This window comes from Notolepis coatsorum (assembly GCF_963971535.1).
Source record: "Notolepis coatsorum genome assembly, chromosome: 20".
In the NCBI taxonomy this organism is placed as follows: domain Eukaryota; kingdom Metazoa; phylum Chordata; class Actinopteri; order Aulopiformes; family Paralepididae; genus Notolepis; species Notolepis coatsorum.
Genome location: NC_140184.1, coordinates 19,880,997 through 19,906,125, shown reverse-complemented (window position 1 = coordinate 19,906,125; position 25,129 = coordinate 19,880,997). Strand labels below are relative to the sequence as shown.

General features: G+C 39.7%; 4 protein-coding genes across 4 annotated transcripts; all 4 read right to left on the bottom strand.

Moving 5' to 3' along the window:
- Nucleotides 1–7,510: 7,510 nt before the first annotated feature.
- LOC311247439 (hatching enzyme 1.2-like) lies at nucleotides 7,511–8,311 on the bottom strand (the record flags this gene model as incomplete). Its single annotated transcript, XM_084337870.1, has 1 exon — nucleotides 7,511–8,311. One exon carries the CDS (start codon nucleotides 8,309–8,311, stop codon nucleotides 7,511–7,513), a length of 801 nt encoding a protein of 266 aa, XP_084193996.1.
- A 4,011-nt stretch (nucleotides 8,312–12,322) lies between these two features.
- Nucleotides 12,323–13,123, bottom strand: LOC311246951 (hatching enzyme 1.2-like; the record flags this gene model as incomplete). Its single annotated transcript, XM_084337214.1, has 1 exon — nucleotides 12,323–13,123. The coding sequence occupies one exon, from the start codon at nucleotides 13,121–13,123 to the stop codon at nucleotides 12,323–12,325; it is 801 nt and encodes a 266-aa protein (XP_084193340.1).
- A 4,011-nt stretch (nucleotides 13,124–17,134) lies between these two features.
- LOC311247440 (hatching enzyme 1.2-like) lies at nucleotides 17,135–17,935 on the bottom strand (the record flags this gene model as incomplete). The annotated part of the gene is made up of 1 exon (XM_084337871.1): nucleotides 17,135–17,935. The coding sequence occupies one exon, from the start codon at nucleotides 17,933–17,935 to the stop codon at nucleotides 17,135–17,137; it is 801 nt and encodes a 266-aa protein (XP_084193997.1).
- A 4,010-nt stretch (nucleotides 17,936–21,945) lies between these two features.
- LOC311247342 (hatching enzyme 1.2-like) lies at nucleotides 21,946–22,746 on the bottom strand (the record flags this gene model as incomplete). Its single annotated transcript, XM_084337708.1, has 1 exon — nucleotides 21,946–22,746. The coding sequence occupies one exon, from the start codon at nucleotides 22,744–22,746 to the stop codon at nucleotides 21,946–21,948; it is 801 nt and encodes a 266-aa protein (XP_084193834.1).
- Between the last annotated feature and the right edge of the window lie 2,383 nt (nucleotides 22,747–25,129).

Below are 25,129 nucleotides of genomic sequence, written 5' to 3'. Positions count from 1 at the left end.
TTTGAGAGACTCCTTGAAGCTTGATGTCTGACTGTTCAGTCCAGAGCCTTTATACTCTCCTCTACAGGTGTGTCTGTTGGTGGATTAAGGGCTTGGGTCCAGACTGCTAGGCCTAAGTAAACTTTTGAAGGGGGGGACTCCATGGACAAACCTACTGTGAATGAATGAATGAATGAATGAAAACTTTATTAACAGATTGCAGAATGGGTACAGTGCAGTACAGCTCAATACATACAATTGTTAAGGGGATGCAGACCAGAGAAAGACTTTCGTCTTGTTTACACCAGGGTCCCCCATTTCCAATTCATCGTAACATATATGACATACATGACATACAGATAGACAGTACTGCTACATCTATACATTTATGACATACCAGATTTGCAATTACAGTACTGTATTTGTGATACAAAAAGAGTCCAGAAAGAAAAGAGTATATACATTAGGCGTAGAAACTGTACATTGGATTGGGTAGGTGGGGGTGGGACTGTACATTGTAGGTGGTTGGGGGGGGGGGGGGGGGGTGGGTAGGAGTGTGGGGGGGGGGGGTTGGGTAGGAGTGGGGGGGGGGGGGGTTGGGTAGGAGGGGTGGGTGGGGACTGTACATTGGAGGTGGTTGGGTGGGTGGGGGGGGGGGGGGGGGGTTTGGGTAGGAGGGGTGGGTGGGGGACACTGTACAACTGTACAAACAACACTGTACATTGGATTATTGACAAGACCATACTTGGTAATTTACTGTACATTGGCGGGGGTTGTGTTCGGACATTTACAGGGGCCAGTTTCGAGTTGCAGTCTCCCTTAGGTGTTTTTTGAGAGTGTTTTTGAAAGTGGGTAGTGATTCACATTCCTTTACAGCTTTGGGTAGGGCGTTCCACATTGATGTGGCATAATTGCGAAACGTGTTTAGTCCCTTGTTTGAGCCGAATCTGGGTTTAACATGATTTGTGGAGCTCCCTCTGGTGTTGTGATCGTGGTATTCACTGACCTTTGGGAAGTATTTAGTCATGTACATGGGTACCTTGGTCGTGTAGTGTATCTTGTAGACCAGGCCCATTGCAAGTTGCTGTACTCTGTCGTCTACTCTAAGCCATCCTAGGTTGTCAAAGTGGGCAGGGGTGAGGTGGGTTCTAGGAGTAAGGTCAAGCAGTAGTCTGACCAGTTTGTTTTGAGATGTTTGTAATTTTGTTTTTAGCGCCTTTGAGGTGCTTTGGTACCATGAGGTGCAAGCATAGTCGTAGTACCCTTGAATGAGTGCTCCTGCTAGAGTCTTCAGGGTATTCTTGTTTACCAGTGAGGAGATCCGGTACAAGAAACGAGTTCGTTGGTTGACTTTTTTTATTACATTGGATGCCATTTTGTCACAGGAAAGATTTGCCTCTAGGATGGAACCCAGGTAGGTAATATCTTCTTTCCTTGTGACAATATTGTCACCCACTGTAACTGAGAAGCCGTCGGTCTTGCTGAGTTTGTTATTTGAACCGAAGAGAATGGACTCTGTTTTGCCCATGTGTAATGATAGTTTGTTATCAGCGAGCCATATGCAGATTTTGCTTAGTTCTGAGCTGAGGGTTTTTTCAACCTGTAATTTGTTCTTGTCAGAGACCAGCAGGGCTGAGTCGTCCGCAAACAGGAACAAGTTGCAGTCACAAGCTGACGACATGTCATTTGCATAAATTAGGAACAGTAGCGTACCTAGTATGCTTCCTTGTGGAACACCACAGTTTACTGTGAGGGGGGGGGATAGGGTACCGTTTACCTCCACCATCTGCTCTCTCCCCTCCAGGTAGGATTGCATCCAGCTCACTGATAGACTATCAAAACCAATTGCTTTTAGCTTGTCAATCAGAATGGTGTGATTGACAGTGTCGAAGGCCTTTTGTAGGTCCAGCATGACCATGCCGCAGTATTTGCCCGCGTCCACCTCTTGTTTGATGTGGTCGTTTAAATAGAGAAGGCATGTGTCAGTGGAGTGGGATGTTCTGAAGCCAGATTGGAATTCGTAGATTAGATTTTTTTCCGCAAGGTATTTTTCGACCTGTTCGTATACAATTTTTTCCATGACTTTCGAGATGGAGGTAAGGATAGAAACAGGGCGGTAGTTGCCTGGGTCTAATTTACTGCCTTTTTTGTGCAGAGGGGTCACTCTCGCAATTTTGAAGTCCTTGGGGACGTGACCCTGTTTTATAGAGAGGTTTATTATGTGTGTGATGACTGGGGTGATGGCGGCTGCTGAGTCTCTGAGGAATTTGGAGGGGATGTTGTCATGGCCAGTGGCCTTGTTAGGTTGGAGGGCGCTCAGTTTTTTGAGTACCTCATCTGTTGTTACCATTTCCAGTTTGAAGTCGTCTTTGTGGACCCCTAGGTTTTTGTAGTAAGCTACTATGTGTTCTACCCCATAATGCCCTGAGTGGGAGGGTAGTTTGTTTACCAGTGTTGTGGCTATGTTTGTGAAGAAACTATTTAAGTAATTGGCTACATCCAGCTTTTCTGTGATGAGCGTGTTGTCCGTCTTTATGTTTATGTTTGAGAATCTGGTTTTAAGTTTTTTACTGCAGCCTAGTTGGTTATTGAGTAATTTCCAAAGTTCACGCGGTTTGTTTTTGTTTTCCTCGGTTTTGTCATTGATGAATTTTTTCTTAGCTGTTTTGATCATGGAGTTTACATCATTTCTTAGTCTGTTTCTTTCCAGTTTGAGTTCAGTCACGTGGGCTTGGAGTTCACTGCTCGTGCTTTTGGTAAGCTTTGACTGACTTTTACGAAACTCAGAGCATTTTTTGTCTCTGGTTTTCATAGCGGTCAGTATTTCAGCGTGCATCCACGGCTCAGCGCGATTTTTTACCCTGGTGGTTCTTAGGGGGGCCATGTTGTTTAGTATCGTTGAAAATTTGGTTTTGAAGCCAAGCCATGTTTCTTCAACCAGTGTACCATTGAGCTCATCTGACCAGTCCAGACCCTCCAGTTCAAGGTTAAAGGCCTCGCTAGAGTAGGTTTTTAGGTCTCTAGATGTGACTGTTTTGTGACAGCCAGCCTTTTGTTTTAGCTTTTTGCGGGTACAGAATATCATATAATGATCACTTAACCCGCATGCTATAACCCCTTTGTTGGCGATCTTGGACTTGTCAGAGGTCAGGATGAGGTCAATGGTAGTCTGAGTTGACTCACACACACGTGTGGGTTGTGTGATTAGTTGGCTGAGGCCGTGCAGATCACAAAACCTATTGTAGGATTTGAAGACGGGTGCATCTTTTTGTTGCATATCCGTGTTCCAATCCCCAATAAGAATCATTTCTGTATCCTCAACTCCAGCTAAGCACTCATCCAACACGTCATAAAAGCCATTTTGGTCTGGCGGTCTGTAAATTGTGCCGACTAGAACAGATTTAGCCCTTTCAAATAGAATTTCTACAAAAACAGTTTCAATAGCCTCATGATCTAGGTCTGTACGGTTAATAAATTTGGTGTCTTGATGGATGTACATACAGACACCTCCTCCATGCCTGTTCCTGTCATTGCGGACTAAAGAATAGTTCTCTAATTCAATTTCCGGGTCTGTTACTGATGGGTCCAGTTTGGTTTCTGAGAAACATAGTATGTTTACCTTTCCGCTACTGAAATGATTTCTTATTTCTGCCAGTTTGTGCCTGAGGCTATTTACATTAAGATGAAAGATATGTAGTCCGTTTTTATCTGCTGTGTCGTCAATATCATTGACTGTTTCAATATACTTGGCTATTCTTGGTCATTAAAGGGATGACTAGAGTTGCATTACTGGGTGTGATGCAGTTACCAAAGATCACTGTTTAACCACTTTTGTTGTTTTACCGTTTCTCAAAATGAAGGCTTCACATTGTCCTTGGTAAGCTCACTTTAAGTCTAGTAGTATACAGGTACATCCTTATTCCTTTGAGATTTCATATTGAAATCCAATATTATTTCCTCCATAAGATATTTATTATTCACGATTCATTCATTCAGTGATTCATCTTAATAAGGTGCCATAAACCAATCAACAATGTTCTGTCCACCAATAAGGTTGAACAATAAGAGACCAATATTCAAACAGAAGCATAAACGCACAAGCTTAAATGTCAGATGCTGATCACCTCTGAGATAACATCAGTAACTCAATAAAGAGAATGAATTAACAAACCTGAAATTAATAAACATCATGTAGTGTCAACATCTCACAATCAGTTTACAGACAGCACTAGATTGATCGCACTGACAGTTACAGCCTGAGAGAGTTGAGGACCACTTAAAGTGTAAGGAATGAATAAGGAGCATATTATAATGGTTTGAAACGACCATGTGATAATGGCTATACAAAAAAACTTGACTATAATGGAAGAAGGATTTATTAATTGAGGAGTATAGATGTGAATACTAGTTAATAATTGTTTGCTCCGTTTCAGTCATTATTTTGCAAGTGTGATGAAAATATATCTTAATCTTTGTATCTGCTCCAAAGGAAAGCAAATCCAAACCTCCTAACACTAGAATGACCGGAATTACAAAACTATTAGAATGGCCATAGCAGTCATTCTGACCCTTCACATTACTGGCATACAATTTCCATAATAAATAAAAACCTAGAAATAAATTGATTTGTTAAGTTAGGATAAGAAACATTAGGACACCAATTCTAATGAATTTGATTCATTCAATCAGAATAACACAATGTGTTAGTGCTTACCATAAAATTATAAAAATATTAAAACTGCTGAAATTTAACTGATTTATAAAACAACTGTTAAGGAATGTTATAGGCCTACCACAGTATATATTAGATATATACTTAAATACTAACAATACCTTTGGTGGGACAGTTTATCTCCTGTCCAATGTAGTGTTGGTCCAAAAAGTAGATAGAATAATATAATAGGCAAATAATATACTGTACTGTCTACTTCTGGTCCAACAACACAGTTGGTGGGAAGGAGATTGGCCTAGATCTTTAACTTATTTTTCTCTGTCTCATAAATTGTGCAGTTATTGTTGCCTCTATAGAACAGTACTGTATGAAAGAGATTGTTTAGCTAGTTAGGCTATTTGATGTTTTAGGCTAGAAATCTGTCTTCCTCCTTTGGTTATAGCAAGGCTGGCTGTTAGACTATTCTTCATGTTAGCCAAAAAACGCAACCAGAAATGACTGGTAGTCAAAGGACACCGGCCTAACCTCCTCTAGCAGACATGGATGTTCACAGCAAATGTTATGGCAATCTGGCAATAACTTTTCAGATTGGTCTGATGGTGGCACTAGAGGGCATCACCAAAATCGATGGTTACGAATATAACTCTAGTTATATGAGTTAGTTTGCAGCTTCAAAGTTTGCACTGTGAATATCCGTACCGGTATTGGTTAGTGAACATTTGTCTACCTTACAGCCAGCCAATCGTGTACACGGTAATTAAGTAGTAAGATTGGCCAAAAAAACACGCCTCCAAGACTACATTACATGTATATAATGGCCTAATTCTCAGTCTATATTTGGTTCACTAGTTCAGCAAATCTCATAACAGAAGAGGATTCGGAAGCTTGTAGCTTTGGAGCTAGAATTACATTCACAACCATTGTTATATTTTGTTAGCGCTTCACTTCAAAGCTAGCACTCTTGGTAATAGTACAGCGAAGCGAGGCCTGAGGGAGTAGGAGAAAATCATGTCAAAAGAATCACCTTGTTGTTTTTACCTCTTTACACAGAGATGCATTTATTCAGGGTAACCATGTTTTATTGTGAACAACATACACATGTCCTTTACCAATACCAACCAGAATTGTTTAATTTGGAAAAATGTGTTGGACACAGGTGGCAAGTGGTTTGATACACATTTGGGCCACATGTTTGTCAAGTGTAAATGGTTTCGTCTACACAAGCCAGATAAGTCACACATACAAGCAAACAATCATCACACCCAAAATAAGTTACTTTGCAGTAAATATGCAATCACATTTAAAAGTTTGACAGTTTGATCTAAAATTGGTGAGCCAGACGTGCAACGTCGAATGTATTAATTTGCATTAATTTGAAGTCAAGTCTCCTGTTAAGCTGTAGCCCTATTTTCAGAAATTTTGCCTAAAGGTACATGCCTAAGTAAATGGAAGATTGCTCCGCTTCTACAAGGTAAATTTATGTATTCCCAGTGTCAGAAATATTGTGTCTGTTACTAGGCTTGAGTAAATTGTAATGAGAAAAAGGAGAATATAAATTATGATTTTATTTTGCATCTGTGCCGGTGAATAACACCATGTTACAATTGCTGTGCTAGGGATTTTGCTCACTGAGCTCATTCAGCACCTTCTTGAGATCAAGTGTACAAAATATCTAAGCAAATGAATAAAGGGAAGATGATTAAACGGAAGGATTTGTAGATACAGTAATAAATTATAATCAATTTTAATTTTAAATTCATATTTGACCTTGAACTTGACCATGACCTTATTATGGCCAAATCATACATATATGGATAGGGAAAAGGCTCCTCTTTCCAATGGCAGTGTTAAATCTGGATTTAGTCATTTCCTCACGGTTTTACGATAAAAGAGATATAATTCGTATTTTTTCGATAAATTCTTATTTTCGGTCAATCTTATAAAACATCGGTAAAAATGAAAAGATACACTTTGACTGCTGTTTTGATAGGGTTAAGGTCTTTACTCTTGGATACATTTGAAAAAAAACACAACATTAATGTCTTAACATGCATGACGACCATTCGCAACGAGCCCCGAGCCAAACGAGCCAATTTACTGACCAATATATAGATATAATTATAGCCCTATTTGTTTCCTGTCGATTGCCCTTTCAGGTGACAAAATCCGTTAAGCGGTTCTCGAGTTACATGCCGATATGTGAGGCGTGTGCCAAAGTACACATTACCACCCACGACTCCCGGGGCTCTAGCTCCGTCAATCATTTGGCGATCTCAAAAAGATATGGACAGGGTTGTAGCCAATGAGTGTGGCTTTCCAATGATACCCCACATGGGGATCTAATACGGTCTCTATTGATCGATTTATGATAAAGAAAAGCAGGGTCCCCTTATAAGGGGACCTTACAGATTAACAGGTTTTAACACCACTGAAGCCATTATTATAGTTTTCACCACTGACTTGAATACCTGTGAACAGTTTTCTTTATGGCTTCTGGGTAGGCTATAATGTGGTACTGTAAATAAGATATAAATTATTTGGTCATATAATGAATTGATGTGGGTTTGTGTGTATATATGTATGTACATGTTTATAAATGTGTAGCTGCTGTATATTTATTTGTACAGTAAAGGAGTGTGTAGGAAGGAAGAGCAAAACAACAATTATTGCCATTCTCTTAACTTTTAATAGAATGCTTTCTGCACATGATTGCATTATTATACCCAAGCACAATATTAAGAATGACCCAGGACATGCTGTAGTAGTACGTATATAAATAAACTACTGCTGTAACTATATATGTGAGCTTTTCTTTTTCTTTCTGTCAAATGTATCGTCTTTAGTAATCGAGTCATCTTCTCAGCAGCCGTAGAGTCGGTTGATCCTCAGAATGTCAATGTCGGACAGATCCTGTCTCTGTCCAATCTGCACATTGGAGTCAGGAATGGGGGTGATGCTGTCCTGTCCGTGCTTGATGGAGAAGGCTGTTCTGCCATAGTGCATGATGGAGGAGTAGTCATAGGGGGTGTCCAGGTTATTGGTGGACTGCCTGTGGAAGTTGTAGGCCATTCTAGGGTCAATGTTGCTCCAGTTGATTCGGACATACTGGTCACGATCGGATCTGGTCTGCTCGTGCTGGAAGCCCAGAGCATGGTTGATCTCGTGCTGGATGATACCATGGTAGAGACAGCCCCCTTTGTTGAGAGAGAGCACCTGTCTGCCTCCCGTCCTGCCCAGAGAGGAGAAGCATCCATCTCTGTTCTCAATGCTGATGTAGTCATTCTGGTCATGACGGGGCACAAAGCGGATGCAGGTGTTGTCATGGAAGGTCTTCATGGCATGGTGGATCTTCATCTTGTGCCAGTAAGAGAAGTCACTGCTCATTGTGTATGGAATCATCACAGAGCCGTTGGAGGCCTTCCTCCACAGGCAATTGTTGTACCAACAGTACATGGCGTTTCTGGTTCTGGGTGCCACCAGGTCTCCCTCCACCAGTATCTCCCCGGAGCCATTGTTGGAGGACAGAATCCTGGTGCTGAGGTCGAGGTCTGCAGCCTCATGGTCATCCACCTGGAACTCTGCTCCACTTCCTTCTTCCATGAGGGGGTAGGCCCGGGAGAGACCCACCAGCAGGAGCAGGAGGAGGCTGAGAGGAATCATCTTCAGGCTCTCTGGTGACCCCTTGGTTCTGGTAGCGGCGGTTCTCTGGATGTCTGCTTGGTCCTGGAGATGATTTTGAGAGACTCCTTGAAGCTTGATGTCTGACTGTTCAGTCCAGAGCCTTTATACTCTCCTCTACAGGTGTGTCTGTTGGTGGATTAAGGGCTTGGGTCCAGACTGCTAGGCCTAAGTAAACTTCTGAAGGGGGGGACTCCATGGACAAACCTACTGTTTCAATATACTTGGCTATTCTTGGTCATTAAAGGGATGACTAGAGTTGCATTACTGGGTGTGATGCAGTTACCAAAGATCACTGTTTAACCACTTTTGTTGTTTTACCGTTTCTCAAAATGAAGGCTTCACATTGTCCTTGGTAAGCTCACTTTAAGTCTAGTAGTATACAGGTACATCCTTATTCCTTTGAGATTTCATATTGAAATCCAATATTATTTCCTCCATAAGATATTTATTATTCACGATTCATTCATTCAGTGATTCATCTTAATAAGGTGCCATAAACCAATCAACGATGTTCTGTCCACCAATAAGGTTGAACAATAAGAGACCAATATTCAAACAGAAGCATAAACGCACAAGCTTAAATGTCAGATGCTGATCACCTCTGAGATAACATCAGTAACTCAATAAAGAGAATGAATTAACAAACCTGAAATTAATAAACATCATGTAGTGTCAACATCTCACAATCAGTTTACAGACAGCACTAGATTGATCGCACTGACAGTTACAGCCTGAGAGAGTTGAGGACCACTTAAAGTGTAAGGAATGAATAAGGAGCATATTATAATGGTTTGAAACGACCATGTGATAATGGGCTATACAAAAAAACTTGACTATAATGGAAGAAGGATTTATTAATTGAGGAGTATAGATGTGAATACTAGTTAATAATTGTTTGCTCAGTTTCAGTCATTATTTTGCAAGTGTGATGAAAATATATCTTAATCTTTGTATCTGCTCCAAAGGAAAGCAAATCCAAACCTCCTAACACTAGAATGACCGGAATTACAAAACTATTAGAATGGCCATAGCAGTCATTCTGACCCTTCACATTACTGGCATACAATTTCCATAATAAATAAAAACCTAGAAATAAATTGATTTGTTAAGTTAGGATAAGAAACATTAGGACACCAATTCTAATGAATTTGATTCATTCAATCAGAATAACACAATGTGTTAGTGCTTACCATAAAATTAGAAAAATATTAAAACTGCTGAAATTTAACTGATTTATAAAACAACTGTTAAGGAATGTTATAGGCCTACCACAGTATATATTAGATATATACTTAAATACTAGCAATACCTTTGGTGGGACAGTTTATCTCCTGTCCAATGTAGTGTTGGTCCAAAAAGTAGATAGAATAATATAATAGGCAAATAATATACTGTACTGTCTACTTCTGGTCCAACAACACAGTTGGTGGGAAGGAGATTGGCCTAGATCTTTAACTTATTTTTCTCTGTCTCATAAATTGTGCAGTTATTGTTGCCTCTATAGAACAGTACTGTATGAAAGAGATTGTTTAGCTAGTTAGGCTATTTGATGTTTTAGGCTAGAAATCTGTCTTCCTCCTTTGGTTATAGCAAGGCTGGCTGTTAGACTATTCTTCATGTTAGCCAAAAAACGCAACCAGAAATGACTGGTAGTCAAAGGACACTGGCCTAACCTCCTCTAGCAGACATGGATGTTCACAGCAAATGTTATGGCAATCTGGCAATAACTTTTCAGATTGGTCTGATGGTGGCACTAGAGGGCATCACCAAAATCGATGGTTACGAATATAACTCTAGTTATATGAGTTAGTTTGCAGCTTCAAAGTTTGCACTGTGAATATCCGTACCGGTATTGGTTAGTGAACATTTGTCTACCTTACAGCCAGCCAATCGTGTACACGGTAATTAAGTAGTAAGATTGGCCAAAAAAACACGCCTCCAAGACTACATTACATGTATATAATGGCCTAATTCTCAGTCTATATTTGGTTCACTAGTTCAGCAAATCTCATAACAGAAGAGGATTCGGAAGCTTGTAGCTTTGGAGCTAGAATTATATTCACAACCATTGTTATATTTTGTTAGCGCTTCACTTCAAAGCTAGCACTCTTGGTAATAGTACAGCGAAGCGAGGCCTGAGGGAGTAGGAGAAAATCATGTCAAAAGAATCACCTTGTTGTTTTTACCTCTTTACACAGAGATGCATTTATTCAGGGTAACCATGTTTTATTGTGAACAACATACACATGTCCTTTACCAATACCAACCAGAATTGTTTAATTTGGAAAAATGTGTTGGACACAGGTGGCAAGTGGTTTGATACACATTTGGGCCACATGTTTGTCAAGTGTAAATGGTTTCGTCTACACAAGCCAGATAAGTCACACATACAAGCAAACAATCATCACACCCAAAATAAGTAACGTTGCAGTATACATATGCAATCACATTTAAAAGTTTGACAGTTTAATCTAAAATTGGTGAGCCAGACGTGCAACGTTGAATGGATTAATTTGCATTAATTTGAAGTCAAGTCTCCTGTTAAGCTGTAGCCCTATTTTCAGAAATTTTGCATAAAGGTACATGCCTAAGTAAATGGAAGGTAAATTTATGTATTCCCAGTGTCAGAAATATTGTGTCTGTTACTAGGCTTGAGTAAATTGTAATGAGAAAAAGGAGAATATAAATTATGATTTTATTTTGCATCTGTGCCGGTGAATAACACCATGTTACAATTGCTGTGCTAGAGATTTTGCTCACTGAGCTCATTCAGCACCTTCTTGAGATCAAGTGTACAAAAGATCTAAGCAAATAAATAAAGGGAAGATGATTAAACAGAAGGATTTGTAGATACAGTAATAAATTATAATCAATTTTAATTTTAAATTCATATTTGACCTTGAACTTGACCATGACCTTATTATGGCCAAATCATACATATGGATAGGGAAAAGGCTCCTCTTTCAAATGGCAGTGTTAAATCTGGATTTAGTCATTTCCTCACGGTTTTACGATAAAAGAGATATAATTCGTATTTTTTCGATAAATTCTTATTTTCGGTCAATCTTATAAAACATCGGTAAAAATGAAAAGATACACTTTGACTGCTGTTTTTATAGGGTTAAGGTCTTTACTCTTGGATACATCTGAAAAAAAACACAACATTAATGTCTTAACATGCATGACGACCATTCGCAACGAGCCACGAGCCAAACGAGCCAATTTACTGACCAATATATAGATATAATTATAGCCCTATTTGTTTCCTGTTGATTGCCCTTTCAGGTGACAAAATCCGTTCAGCGGTTCTCGAGTTACATGCCGATATGTGAGGCGTGTGCCAAAGTACACATTACCACCCACGACTCCCGGGGCTCTAGCTCCGTCAATCATTTGGCGATCTCAAAAAGATATGGACAGGGTTGTAGCCAATGAGTGTGGCTTTCCAATGATACCCCACATGGGGATCTAATACGGTCTCTATTGATCGATTTATGATAAAGAAAAGCAGGGTCCCCTTATAAGGGGACCTTACAGCTTAACAGGTTTTAACACCACTGAAGCCATTATTATAGTTTTCACCACTGACTTGAATACCTGTGAACAGTTTTCTTTATGGCTTCTGGGTATAGGCTATAATGTGGTACTGTAAATAAGATATAAATTATTTGGTCATATAATGAATTGATGTGGGTTTGTGTGTATATATGTATGTACATGTTTATAAATGTGTAGCTGCTGTATATTTATCTGTACAGTAAAGGAGTGTGTAGGAAGGAAGAGCAAAACAACAATTATTGCCATTCTCTTAACTTTTAATAGAATGCTTTCTGCACATGATTGCATTATTATACCCAAGCACAATATTAAGAATGACCCAGGACATGCTGTAGTAGTACGTATATAAATAAACTACTGCGGTAACTATATATGTGAGCTTTCCTTTTTCTTTCTGTCAAATGTATCGTCTTTAGTAATCGAGTCATCTTCTCAGCAGCCGTAGAGTCGGTTGATCCTCAGAATGTCAATGTCGGACAGATCCTGTCTCTGTCCAATCTGCACATTGGAGTCAGGAATGGGGGTGATGCTGTCCTGTCCGTGCTTGATGGAGAAGGCTGTTCTGCCATAGTGCATGATGGAGGAGTAGTCATAGGGGGTGTCCAGGTTATTGGTGGACTGCCTGTGGAAGTTGTAGGCCATTCTAGGGTCAATGTTGCTCCAGTTGATTCGGACATACTGGTCACGATCGGATCTGGTCTGCTCGTGCTGGAAGCCCAGAGCATGGTTGATCTCGTGCTGGATGATACCATGGTAGAGACAGCCCCCTTTGTTGAGAGAGAGCACCTGTCTGCCTCCCGTCCTGCCCAGAGAGGAGAAGCATCCATCTCTGTTCTCAATGCTGATGTAGTCATTCTGGTCATGACGGGGCACAAAGCGGATGCAGGTGTTGTCATGGAAGGTCTTCATGGCATGGTGGATCTTCATCTTGTGCCAGTAAGAGAAGTCACTGCTCATTGTGTATGGAATCATCACAGAGCCGTTGGAGGCCTTCCTCCACAGGCAATTGTTGTACCAACAGTACATGGCGTTTCTGGTTCTGGGTGCCACCAGGTCTCCCTCCACCAGTATCTCCCCGGAGCCATTGTTGGAGGACAGAATCCTGGTGCTGAGGTCGAGGTCTGCAGCCTCATGGTCATCCACCTGGAACTCTGCTCCACTTCCTTCTTCCATGAGGGGGTAGGCCCGGGAGAGACCCACCAGCAGGAGCAGGAGGAGGCTGAGAGGAATCATCTTCAGGCTCTCTGGTGACCCCTTGGTTCTGGTAGCGGCGGTTCTCTGGATGTCTGCTTGGTCCTGGAGATGATTTTGAGAGACTCCTTGAAGCTTGATGTCTGACTGTTCAGTCCAGAGCCTTTATACTCTCCTCTACAGGTGTGTCTGTTGGTGGATTAAGGGCTTGGGTCCAGACTGCTAGGCCTAAGTAAACTTCTGAAGGGGGGGACTCCATGGACAAACCTACTGTTTCAATATACTTGGCTATTCTTGGTCATTAAAGGGATGACTAGAGTTGCATTACTGGGTGTGATGCAGTTACCAAAGATCACTGTTTAACCACTTTTGTTGTTTTACCGTTTCTCAAAATGAAGGCTTCACATTGTCCTTGGTAAGCTCACTTTAAGTCTAGTAGTATACAGGTACATCCTTATTCCTTTGAGATTTCATATTGAAATCCAATATTATTTCCTCCATAAGATATTTATTATTCACGATTCATTCATTCAGTGATTCATCTTAATAAGGTGCCATAAACCAATCAACGATGTTCTGTCCACCAATAAGGTTGAACAATAAGAGACCAATATTCAAACAGAAGCATAAACGCACAAGCTTAAATGTCAGATGCTGATCACCTCTGAGATAACATCAGTAACTCAATAAAGAGAATGAATTAACAAACCTGAAATTAATAAACATCATGTAGTGTCAACATCTCACAATCAGTTTACAGACAGCACTAGATTGATCGCACTGACAGTTACAGCCTGAGAGAGTTGAGGACCACTTAAAGTGTAAGGAATGAATAAGGAGCATATTATAATGGTTTGAAACGACCATGTGATAATGGGCTATACAAAAAAACTTGACTATAATGGAAGAAGGATTTATTAATTGAGGAGTATAGATGTGAATACTAGTTAATAATTGTTTGCTCAGTTTCAGTCATTATTTTGCAAGTGTGATGAAAATATATCTTAATCTTTGTATCTGCTCCAAAGGAAAGCAAATCCAAACCTCCTAACACTAGAATGACCGGAATTACAAAACTATTAGAATGGCCATAGCAGTCATTCTGACCCTTCACATTACTGGCATACAATTTCCATAATAAATAAAAACCTAGAAATAAATTGATTTGTTAAGTTAGGATAAGAAACATTAGGACACCAATTCTAATGAATTTGATTCATTCAATCAGAATAACACAATGTGTTAGTGCTTACCATAAAATTAGAAAAATATTAAAACTGCTGAAATTTAACTGATTTATAAAACAACTGTTAAGGAATGTTATAGGCCTACCACAGTATATATTAGATATATACTTAAATACTAGCAATACCTTTGGTGGGACAGTTTATCTCCTGTCCAATGTAGTGTTGGTCCAAAAAGTAGATAGAATAATATAATAGGCAAATAATATACTGTACTGTCTACTTCTGGTCCAACAACACAGTTGGTGGGAAGGAGATTGGCCTAGATCTTTAACTTATTTTTCTCTGTCTCATAAATTGTGCAGTTATTGTTGCCTCTATAGAACAGTACTGTATGAAAGAGATTGTTTAGCTAGTTAGGCTATTTGATGTTTTAGGCTAGAAATCTGTCTTCCTCCTTTGGTTATAGCAAGGCTGGCTGTTAGACTATTCTTCATGTTAGCCAAAAAACGCAACCAGAAATGACTGGTAGTCAAAGGACACTGGCCTAACCTCCTCTAGCAGACATGGATGTTCACAGCAAATGTTATGGCAATCTGGCAATAACTTTTCAGATTGGTCTGATGGTGGCACTAGAGGGCATCACCAAAATCGATGGTTACGAATATAACTCTAGTTATATGAGTTAGTTTGCAGCTTCAAAGTTTGCACTGTGAATATCCGTACCGGTATTGGTTAGTGAACATTTGTCTACCTTACAGCCAGCCAATCGTGTACACGGTAATTAAGTAGTAAGATTGGCCAAAAAAACACGCCTCCAAGACTACATTACATGTATATAATGGCCTAATTCTCAGTCTATATTTGGTTCACTAGTTCAGCAAATCTCATAACAGAAGAGGATTCGGAAGCTTGTAGCTTTGGAGCTAGAATTACATTCACAACCATTGTTATATTTTGTTAGCGCTTCACTTCAAAGCTAGCACTCTTGGTAATAGTACAGCGAAGCGAGGCCTGAGGGAGTAGGAGAAAATCATGTCAAAAGAATCACCTTGTTGTTTTTACCTCTTTACACAGAGATGCATTTATTCAGGGTAACCATGTTTTATTGTGAACAACATACACATGTCCTTTACCAATACCAACCAGAATTGTTTAATTTTGAAAAATGTGTTGGACACAGGTGGCAAGTGGTTTGATACACATTTGGGCCACATGTTTGTCAAGTGTAAATGGTTTCGTCTACACAAGCCAGATAAGTCACACATACAAGCAAACAATCATCACACCCAAAATAAGTAACTTTGCAGTATACATATGCAATCACATTTAAAAGTTTGACAGTTTAATCTAAAATTGGTGAGCCAGACGTGCAACGTTGAATGGATTAATTTGCATTAATTTGAAGTCAAGTCTCCTGTTAAGCTGTAGCCCTATTTTCAGAAATTTTGCGTAAAGGTACATGCCTAAGTAAATGGAAGGTAAATTTATGTATTCCCAGTGTCAGAAATATTGTGTCTGTTACTAGGCTTGAGTAAATTGTAATGAGAAAAAGGAGAATATAAATTATGATTTTATTTTGCATCTGTGCCGGTGAATAACACCATGTTACAATTGCTGTGCTAGAGATTTTGCTCACTGAGCTCATTCAGCACCTTCTTGAGATCAAGTGTACAAAAGATCTAAGCAAATGAATAAAGGGAAGATGATTAAACAGAAGGATTTGTAGATACAGTAATAAATTATAATCAATTTTAATTTTAAATTCATATTTGACCTTGAACTTGACCATGACCTTATTATGGCCAAATCATACATATGGATAGGGAAAAGGCGCCTCTTTCAAATGGCAGTGTTAAATCTGGATTTAGTCATTTCCTCACGGTTTTACGATAAAAGAGATATAATTCGTATTTTTTCGATAAATTCTTATTTTCGGTCAATCTTATAAAACATCGGTAAAAATGAAAAGATACACTTTGACTGCTGTTTTTATAGGGTTATGGTCTTTACTCTTGGATACATTTGAAAAAAAACACAACATTAATGTCTTAACATGCATGACGACCATTCGCAACGAGCCACGAGCCAAACGAGCCAACTTACTGACCAATATATAGATATAATTATAGCCCTATTTGTTTCCTGTCGATTGCCCTTTCAGGTGACAAAATCCGTTCAGCGGTTCTCGAGTTACATGCCGATATGTGAGGCGTGTGCCAAAGTACACATTACCACCCACGACTCCCGGGGCTCTAGCTCCGTCAATCATTTGGCGATCTCAAAAAGATATGGACAGGGTTGTAGCCAATGAGTGTGGCTTTCCAATGATACCCCACATGGGGATCTAATACGGTCTCTATTGATCGATTTATGATAAAGAAAAGCAGGGTCCCCTTATAAGGGGACCTTACAGCTTAACAGGTTTTAACACCACTGAAGCCATTATTATAGTTTTCACCACTGACTTGAATACCTGTGAACAGTTTTCTTTATGGCTTCTGGGTATAGGCTATAATGTGGTACTGTAAATAAGATATAAATTATTTGGTCATATAATGAATTGATGTGGGTTTGTGTGTATATATGTATGTACATGTTTATAAATGTGTAGCTGCTGTATATTTATCTGTACAGTAAAGGAGTGTGTAGGAAGGAAGAGCAAAACAACAATTATTGCCATTCTCTTAACTTTTAATAGAATGCTTTCTGCACATGATTGCATTATTATACCCAAGCACAATATTAAGAATGACCCAGGACATGCTGTAGTAGTACGTATATAAATAAACTACTGCGGTAACTATATATGTGAGCTTTCCTTTTTCTTTCTGTCAAATGTATCGTCTTTAGTAATCGAGTCATCTTCTCAGCAGCCGTAGAGTCGGTTGATCCTCAGAATGTCAATGTCGGACAGATCCTGTCTCTGTCCAATCTGCACATTGGAGTCAGGAATGGGGGTGATGCTGTCCTGTCCGTGCTTGATGGAGAAGGCTGTTCTGCCATAGTGCATGATGGAGGAGTAGTCATAGGGGGTGTCCAGGTTATTGGTGGACTGCCTGTGGAAGTTGTAGGCCATTCTAGGGTCAATGTTGCTCCAGTTGATTCGGACATACTGGTCACGATCGGATCTGGTCTGCTCGTGCTGGAAGCCCAGAGCATGGTTGATCTCGTGCTGGATGATACCATGGTAGAGACAGCCCCCTTTGTTGAGAGAGAGCACCTGTCTGCCTCCCGTCCTGCCCAGAGAGGAGAAGCATCCATCTCTGTTCTCAATGCTGATGTAGTCATTCTGGTCATGACGGGGCACAAAGCGGATGCAGGTGTTGTCATGGAAGGTCTTCATGGCATGGTGGATCTTCATCTTGTGCCAGTAAGAGAAGTCACTGCTCATTGTGTATGGAATCATCACAGAGCCGTTGGAGGCCTTCCTCCACAGGCAATTGTTGTACCAACAGTACATGGCGTTTCTGGTTCTGGGTGCCACCAGGTCTCCCTCCACCAGTATCTCCCCGGAGCCATTGTTGGAGGACAGAATCCTGGTGCTGAGGTCGAGGTCTGCAGCCTCATGGTCATCCACCTGGAACTCTGCTCCACTTCCTTCTTCCATGAGGGGGTAGGCCCGGGAGAGACCCACCAGCAGGAGCAGGAGGAGGCTGAGAGGAATCATCTTCAGGCTCTCTGGTGACCCCTTGGTTCTGGTAGCGGCGGTTCTCTGGATGTCTGCTTGGTCCTGGAGATGATTTTGAGAGACTCCTTGAAGCTTGATGTCTGACTGTTCAGTCCAGAGCCTTTATACTCTCCTCTACAGGTGTGTCTGTTGGTGGATTAAGGGCTTGGGTCCAGACTGCTAGGCCTAAGTAAACTTCTGAAGGGGGGGACTCCATGGACAAACCTACTGTTTCAATATACTTGGCTATTCTTGGTCATTAAAGGGATGACTAGAGTTGCATTACTGGGTGTGATGCAGTTACCAAAGATCACTGTTTAACCACTTTTGTTGTTTTACCGTTTCTCAAAATGAAGGCTTCACATTGTCCTTGGTAAGCTCACTTTAAGTCTAGTAGTATACAGGTACATCCTTATTCCTTTGAGATTTCATATTGAAATCCAATATTATTTCCTCCATAAGATATTTATTATTCACGATTCATTCATTCAGTGATTCATCTTAATAAGGTGCCATAAACCAATCAACGATGTTCTGTCCACCAATAAGGTTGAACAATAAGAGACCAATATTCAAACAGAAGCATAAACGCACAAGCTTAAATGTCAGATGCTGATCACCTCTGAGATAACATCAGTAACTCAATAAAGAGAATGAATTAACAAACCTGAAATTAATAAACATCATGTAGTGTCAACATCTCACAATCAGTTTACAGACAGCACTAGATTGATCGCACTGACAGTTACAGCCTGAGAGAGTTGAGGACCACTTAAAGTGTAAGGAATGAATAAGGAGCATATTATAATGGTTTGAAACGACCATGTGATAATGGCTATACAAAAAAACTTGACTATAATGGAAGAAGAATTTATTAATTGAGGAGTATAGATGTGAATACTAGTTAATAATTGTTTGCTCCGTTTCAGTCATTATTTTGCAAGTGTGATGAAAATATATCTTAATCTTTGTATCTGCTCCAAAGGAAAGCAAATCCAAACCTCCTAACACTAGAATGACCGGAATTACAAAACTATTAGAATGGCCATAGCAGTCATTCTGACCCTTCACATTACTGGCATACAATTTCCATAATAAATAAAAACCTAGAAATAAATTGATTTGTTAAGTTAGGATAAGAAACATTAGGACACCAATTCTAATGAATTTGATTCATTCAATCAGAATAACACAATGTGTTAGTGCTTACCATAAAATTATAAAAATATTAAAACTGCTGAAATTTAACTGATTTATAAAACAACTGTTAAGGAATGTTATAGGCCTACCACAGTATATATTAGATATATACTTAAATACTAACAATACCTTTGGTGGGACAGTTTATCTCCTGTCCAATGTAGTGTTGGTCCAAAAAGTAGATAGAATAATATAATAGGCAAATAATATACTGTACTGTCTACTTCTGGTCCAACAACACAGTTGGTGGGAAGGAGATTGGCCTAGATCTTTAACTTATTTTTCTCTGTCTCATAAATTGTGCAGTTATTGTTGCCTCTATAGAACAGTACTGTATGAAAGAGATTGTTTAGCTAGTTAGGCTATTTGATGTTTTAGGCTAGAAATCTGTCTTCCTCCTTTGGTTATAGCAAGGCTGGCTGTTAGACTATTCTTCATGTTAGCCAAAAAACGCAACCAGAAATGACTGGTAGTCAAAGGACACCGGCCTAACCTCCTCTAGCAGACATGGATGTTCACAGCAAATGTTATGGCAATCTGGCAATAACTTTTCAGATTGGTCTGATGGTGGCACTAGAGGGCATCACCAAAATCGATGGTTACGAATATAACTCTAGTTATATGAGTTAGTTTGCAGCTTCAAAGTTTGCACTGTGAATATCCGTACCGGTATTGGTTAGTGAACATTTGTCTACCTTACAGCCAGCCAATCGTGTACACGGTAATTAAGTAGTAAGATTGGCCAAAAAAACACGCCTCCAAGACTACATTACATGTATATAATGGCCTAATTCTCAGTCTATATTTGGTTCACTAGTTCAGCAAATCTCATAACAGAAGAGGATTCGGAAGCTTGTAGCTTTGGAGCTAGAATTACATTCACAACCATTGTTATATTTTGTTAGCGCTTCACTTCAAAGCTAGCACTCTTGGTAATAGTACAGCGAAGCGAGGCCTGAGGGAGTAGGAGAAAATCATGTCAAAAGAATCACCTTGTTGTTTTTACCTCTTTACACAGAGATGCATTTATTCAGGGTAACCATGTTTTATTGTGAACAACATACACATGTCCTTTACCAATACCAACCAGAATTGTTTAATTTGGAAAAATGTGTTGGACACAGGTGGCAAGTGGTTTGATACACATTTGGGCCACATGTTTGTCAAGTGTAAATGGTTTCGTCTACACAAGCCAGATAAGTCACACATACAAGCAAACAATCATCACACCCAAAATAAGTAACTTTGCAGTATACATATGCAATCACATTTAAAAGTTTGACAGTTTAATCTAAAATTGGTGAGCCAGACGTGCAACGTTGAATGTATTAATTTGCATTAATTTGAAGTCAAGTCTCCTGTTAAGCTGTAGCCCTATTTTCAGAAATTTTGCGTAAAGGTACATGCCTAAGTAAATGGAAGGTAAATTTATGTATTCCCAGTGTCAGAAATATTGTGTCTGTTACTAGGCTTGAGTAAATTGTAATGAGAAAAAGGAGAATATAAATTATGATTTTATTTTGCATCTGTGCCGGTGAATAACACCATGTTACAATTGCTGTGCTAGAGATTTTGCTCACTGAGCTCATTCAGCACCTTCTTGAGATCAAGTGTACAAAAGATCTAAGCAAATGAATAAAGGGAAGATGATTAAACAGAAGGATTTGTAGATACAGTAATAAATTATAATCAATTTTAATTTTAAATTCATATTTGACCTTGAACTTGACCATGACCTTATTATGGCCAAATCATACATATGGATAGGGAAAAGGCTCCTCTTTCAAATGGCAGTGTTAAATCTGGATTTAGTCATTTCCTCACGGTTTTACGATAAAAGAGATATAATTCGTATTTTTTCGATAAATTCTTATTTTCGGTCAATCTTATAAAACATCGGTAAAAATGAAAAGATACACTTTGACTGCTGTTTTTATAGGGTTAAGGTCTTTACTCTTGGATACATTTGAAAAAAAACACAACATTAATGTCTTAACATGCATGACGACCATTCGCAACGAGCCACGAGCCAAACGAGCCAATTTACTGACCAATATATAGATATAATTATAGCCCTATTTGTTTCCTGTCGATTGCCCTTTCAGGTGACAAAATCCGTTCAGCGGTTCTCGAGTTACATGCCGATATGTGAGGCGTGTGCCAAAGTACACATTACCACCCACGACTCCCGGGGCTCTAGCTCCGTCAATCATTTGGCGATCTCAAAAAGATATGGACAGGGTTGTAGCCAATGAGTGTGGCTTTCCAATGATACCCCACATGGGGATCTAATACGGTCTCTATTGATCGATTTATGATAAAGAAAAGCAGGGTCCCCTTATAAGGGGACCTTACAGCTTAACAGGTTTTAACACCACTGAAGCCATTATTATAGTTTTCACCACTGACTTGAATACCTGTGAACAGTTTTCTTTATGGCTTCTGGGTATAGGCTATAATGTGGTACTGTAAATAAGATATAAATTATTTGGTCATATAATGAATTGATGTGGGTTTGTGTGTATATATGTATGTACATGTTTATAAATGTGTAGCTGCTGTATATTTATCTGTACAGTAAAGGAGTGTGTAGGAAGGAAGAGCAAAACAACAATTATTGCCATTCTCTTAACTTTTAATAGAATGCTTTCTGCACATGATTGCATTATTATACCCAAGCACAATATTAAGAATGACCCAGGACATGCTGTAGTAGTACGTATATAAATAAACTACTGCGGTAACTATATATGTGAGCTTTTCTTTTTCTTTCTGTCAAATGTATCGTCTTTAGTAATCGAGTCATCTTCTCAGCAGCCGTAGAGTCGGTTGATCCTCAGAATGTCAATGTCGGACAGATCCTGTCTCTGTCCAATCTGCACATTGGAGTCAGGAATGGGGGTGATGCTGTCCTGTCCGTGCTTGATGGAGAAGGCTGTTCTGCCATAGTGCATGATGGAGGAGTAGTCATAGGGGGTGTCCAGGTTATTGGTGGACTGCCTGTGGAAGTTGTAGGCCATTCTAGGGTCAATGTTGCTCCAGTTGATTCGGACATACTGGTCACGATCGGATCTGGTCTGCTCGTGCTGGAAGCCCAGAGCATGGTTGATCTCGTGCTGGATGATACCATGGTAGAGACAGCCCCCTTTGTTGAGAGAGAGCACCTGTCTGCCTCCCGTCCTGCCCAGAGAGGAGAAGCATCCATCTCTGTTCTCAATGCTGATGTAGTCATTCTGGTCATGACGGGGCACAAAGCGGATGCAGGTGTTGTCATGGAAGGTCTTCATGGCATGGTGGATCTTCATCTTGTGCCAGTAAGAGAAGTCACTGCTCATTGTGTATGGAATCATCACAGAGCCGTTGGAGGCCTTCCTCCACAGGCAATTGTTGTACCAACAGTACATGGCGTTTCTGGTTCTGGGTGCCACCAGGTCTCCCTCCACCAGTATCTCCCCGGAGCCATTGTTGGAGGACAGAATCCTGGTGCTGAGGTCGAGGTCTGCAGCCTCATGGTCATCCACCTGGAACTCTGCTCCACTTCCTTCTTCCATGAGGGGGTAGGCCCGGGAGAGACCCACCAGCAGGAGCAGGAGGAGGCTGAGAGGAATCATCTTCAGGCTCTCTGGTGACCCCTTGGTTCTGGTAGCGGCGGTTCTCTGGATGTCTGCTTGGTCCTGGAGATGATTTTGAGAGACTCCTTGAAGCTTGATGTCTGACTGTTCAGTCCAGAGCCTTTATACTCTCCTCTACAGGTGTGTCTGTTGGTGGATTAAGGGCTTGGGTCCAGACTGCTAGGCCTAAGTAAACTTCTGAAGGGGGGGACTCCATGGACAAACCTACTGTTTCAATATACTTGGCTATTCTTGGTCATTAAAGGGATGACTAGAGTTGCATTACTGGGTGTGATGCAGTTACCAAAGATCACTGTTTAACCACTTTTGTTGTTTTACCGTTTCTCAAAATGAAGGCTTCACATTGTCCTTGGTAAGCTCACTTTAAGTCTAGTAGTATACAGGTACATCCTTATTCCTTTGAGATTTCATATTGAAATCCAATATTATTTCCTCCATAAGATATTTATTATTCACGATTCATTCATTCAGTGATTCATCTTAATAAGGTGCCATAAACCAATCAACGATGTTCTGTCCACCAATAAGGTTGAACAATAAGAGACCAATATTCAAACAGAAGCATAAACGGACAAGCTTAAATGTCAGATGCTGATCACCTCTGAGATAACATCAGTAACTCAATAAAGAGAATGAATTAACAAACCTGAAATGAATAAACATCATGTAGTGTCAACATCTCACAATCAGTTTACAGACAGCACTAGATTGATTGCACTGACAGTTACAGCCTGAGAGAGTTGAGGACCACTTAAAGTGTAAGGAATGAATAAGGAGCATATTATAATGGTTTGAAACGACCATGTGATAATGGGCTATACAAAAAAACTTGGCTATAATGGAAGAAGGATTTATTAATTGAGGAGTATAGATGTGAATACTAGTTAATAATTGTTTGCTCAGTTTCAGTCATTATTTTGCAAGTGTGATGAAAATATATCTTAATCTTTGTATCTGCTCCAAAGGAAAGCAAATCCAAACCTCCTAACACTAGAATGACCGGAATTACAAAACTATTAGAATGGCCATAGCAGTCATTCTGACCCTTCACATTACTGGCATACAATTTCCATAATAAATAAAAACCTAGAAATAAATTGATTTGTTAAGTTAGGATAAGAAACATTAGGACACCAATTCTAATGAATTTGATTCATTCAATCAGAATAACACAATGTGTTAGTGCTTACCATAAAATTAGAAAAATATTAAAACTGCTGAAATTTAACTGATTTATAAAACAACTGTTAAGGAATGTTATAGGCCTACCACAGTATATATTAGATATATACTTAAATACTAACAATACCTTTGGTGGGACAGTTTATCTCCTGTCCAATGTAGTGTTGGTCCAAAAAGTAGATAGAATAATATAATAGGCAAATAATATACTGTACTGTCTACTTCTGGTCCAACAACACAGTTGGTGGGAAGGAGATTGGCCTAGATCTTTAACTTATTTTTCTCTGTCTCATAAATTGTGCAGTTATTGTTGCCTCTATAGAACAGTACTGTATGAAAGAGATTGTTTAGCTAGTTAGGCTATTTGATGTTTTAGGCTAGAAAGCTGTCTTCCTCCTTTGGTTATAGCAAGGCTGGCTGTTAGACTATTCTTCATGTTAGCCAAAAAACGCAACCAGAAATGACTGGTAGTCAAAGGACACCGGCCTAACCTCCTCTAGCAGACATGGATGTTCACAGCAAATGTTATGGCAATCTGGCAATAACTTTTCAGATTGGTCTGATGGTGGCACTAGAGGGCATCACCAAAATCGATGGTTTACGAATATAACTCTAGTTATATGAGTTAGTTTGCAGCTTCAAAGTTTGCACTGTGGGTAATATCCGTACCGGTATTGGTTAGTGAACATTTGTCTACCTTACAGCCAGCCAATCGTGTACACGGTAATTAAGTAGTAAGATTGGCAAAAAAAACACGTCTCCAAGACTACATTACATGTATATAATGGCCTAATTCTCAGTCTATATTTGGTTCACTAGTTCAGCAAATCTCATAACAGAAGAGGATTCGGAAGCTTGTAGCTTTGGAGCTATAATTACATGTACAACCATTGTTATATTTTGTTAGCGCTTCACTTCAAAGCTAGCACTCTTGGTAATAGTACAGCGAAGCGAGGCCTGAGGGAGTAGGAGAAAATCATGTCAAAAAAATCACCTTGTTGTTTTTACCTCTTTACACAGAGATGCATTTATTCAGGGTAACCATGTTTTATTGTGAACAACATACACATGTCCTTTACCAATACCAACCAGAATTGTTTAATTTGGAAACATTTGTTGGACACAGGTGGCAAGTGGTTTGATACACATTTGGGCCACATGTTTGTCAAGTGTAAATGGT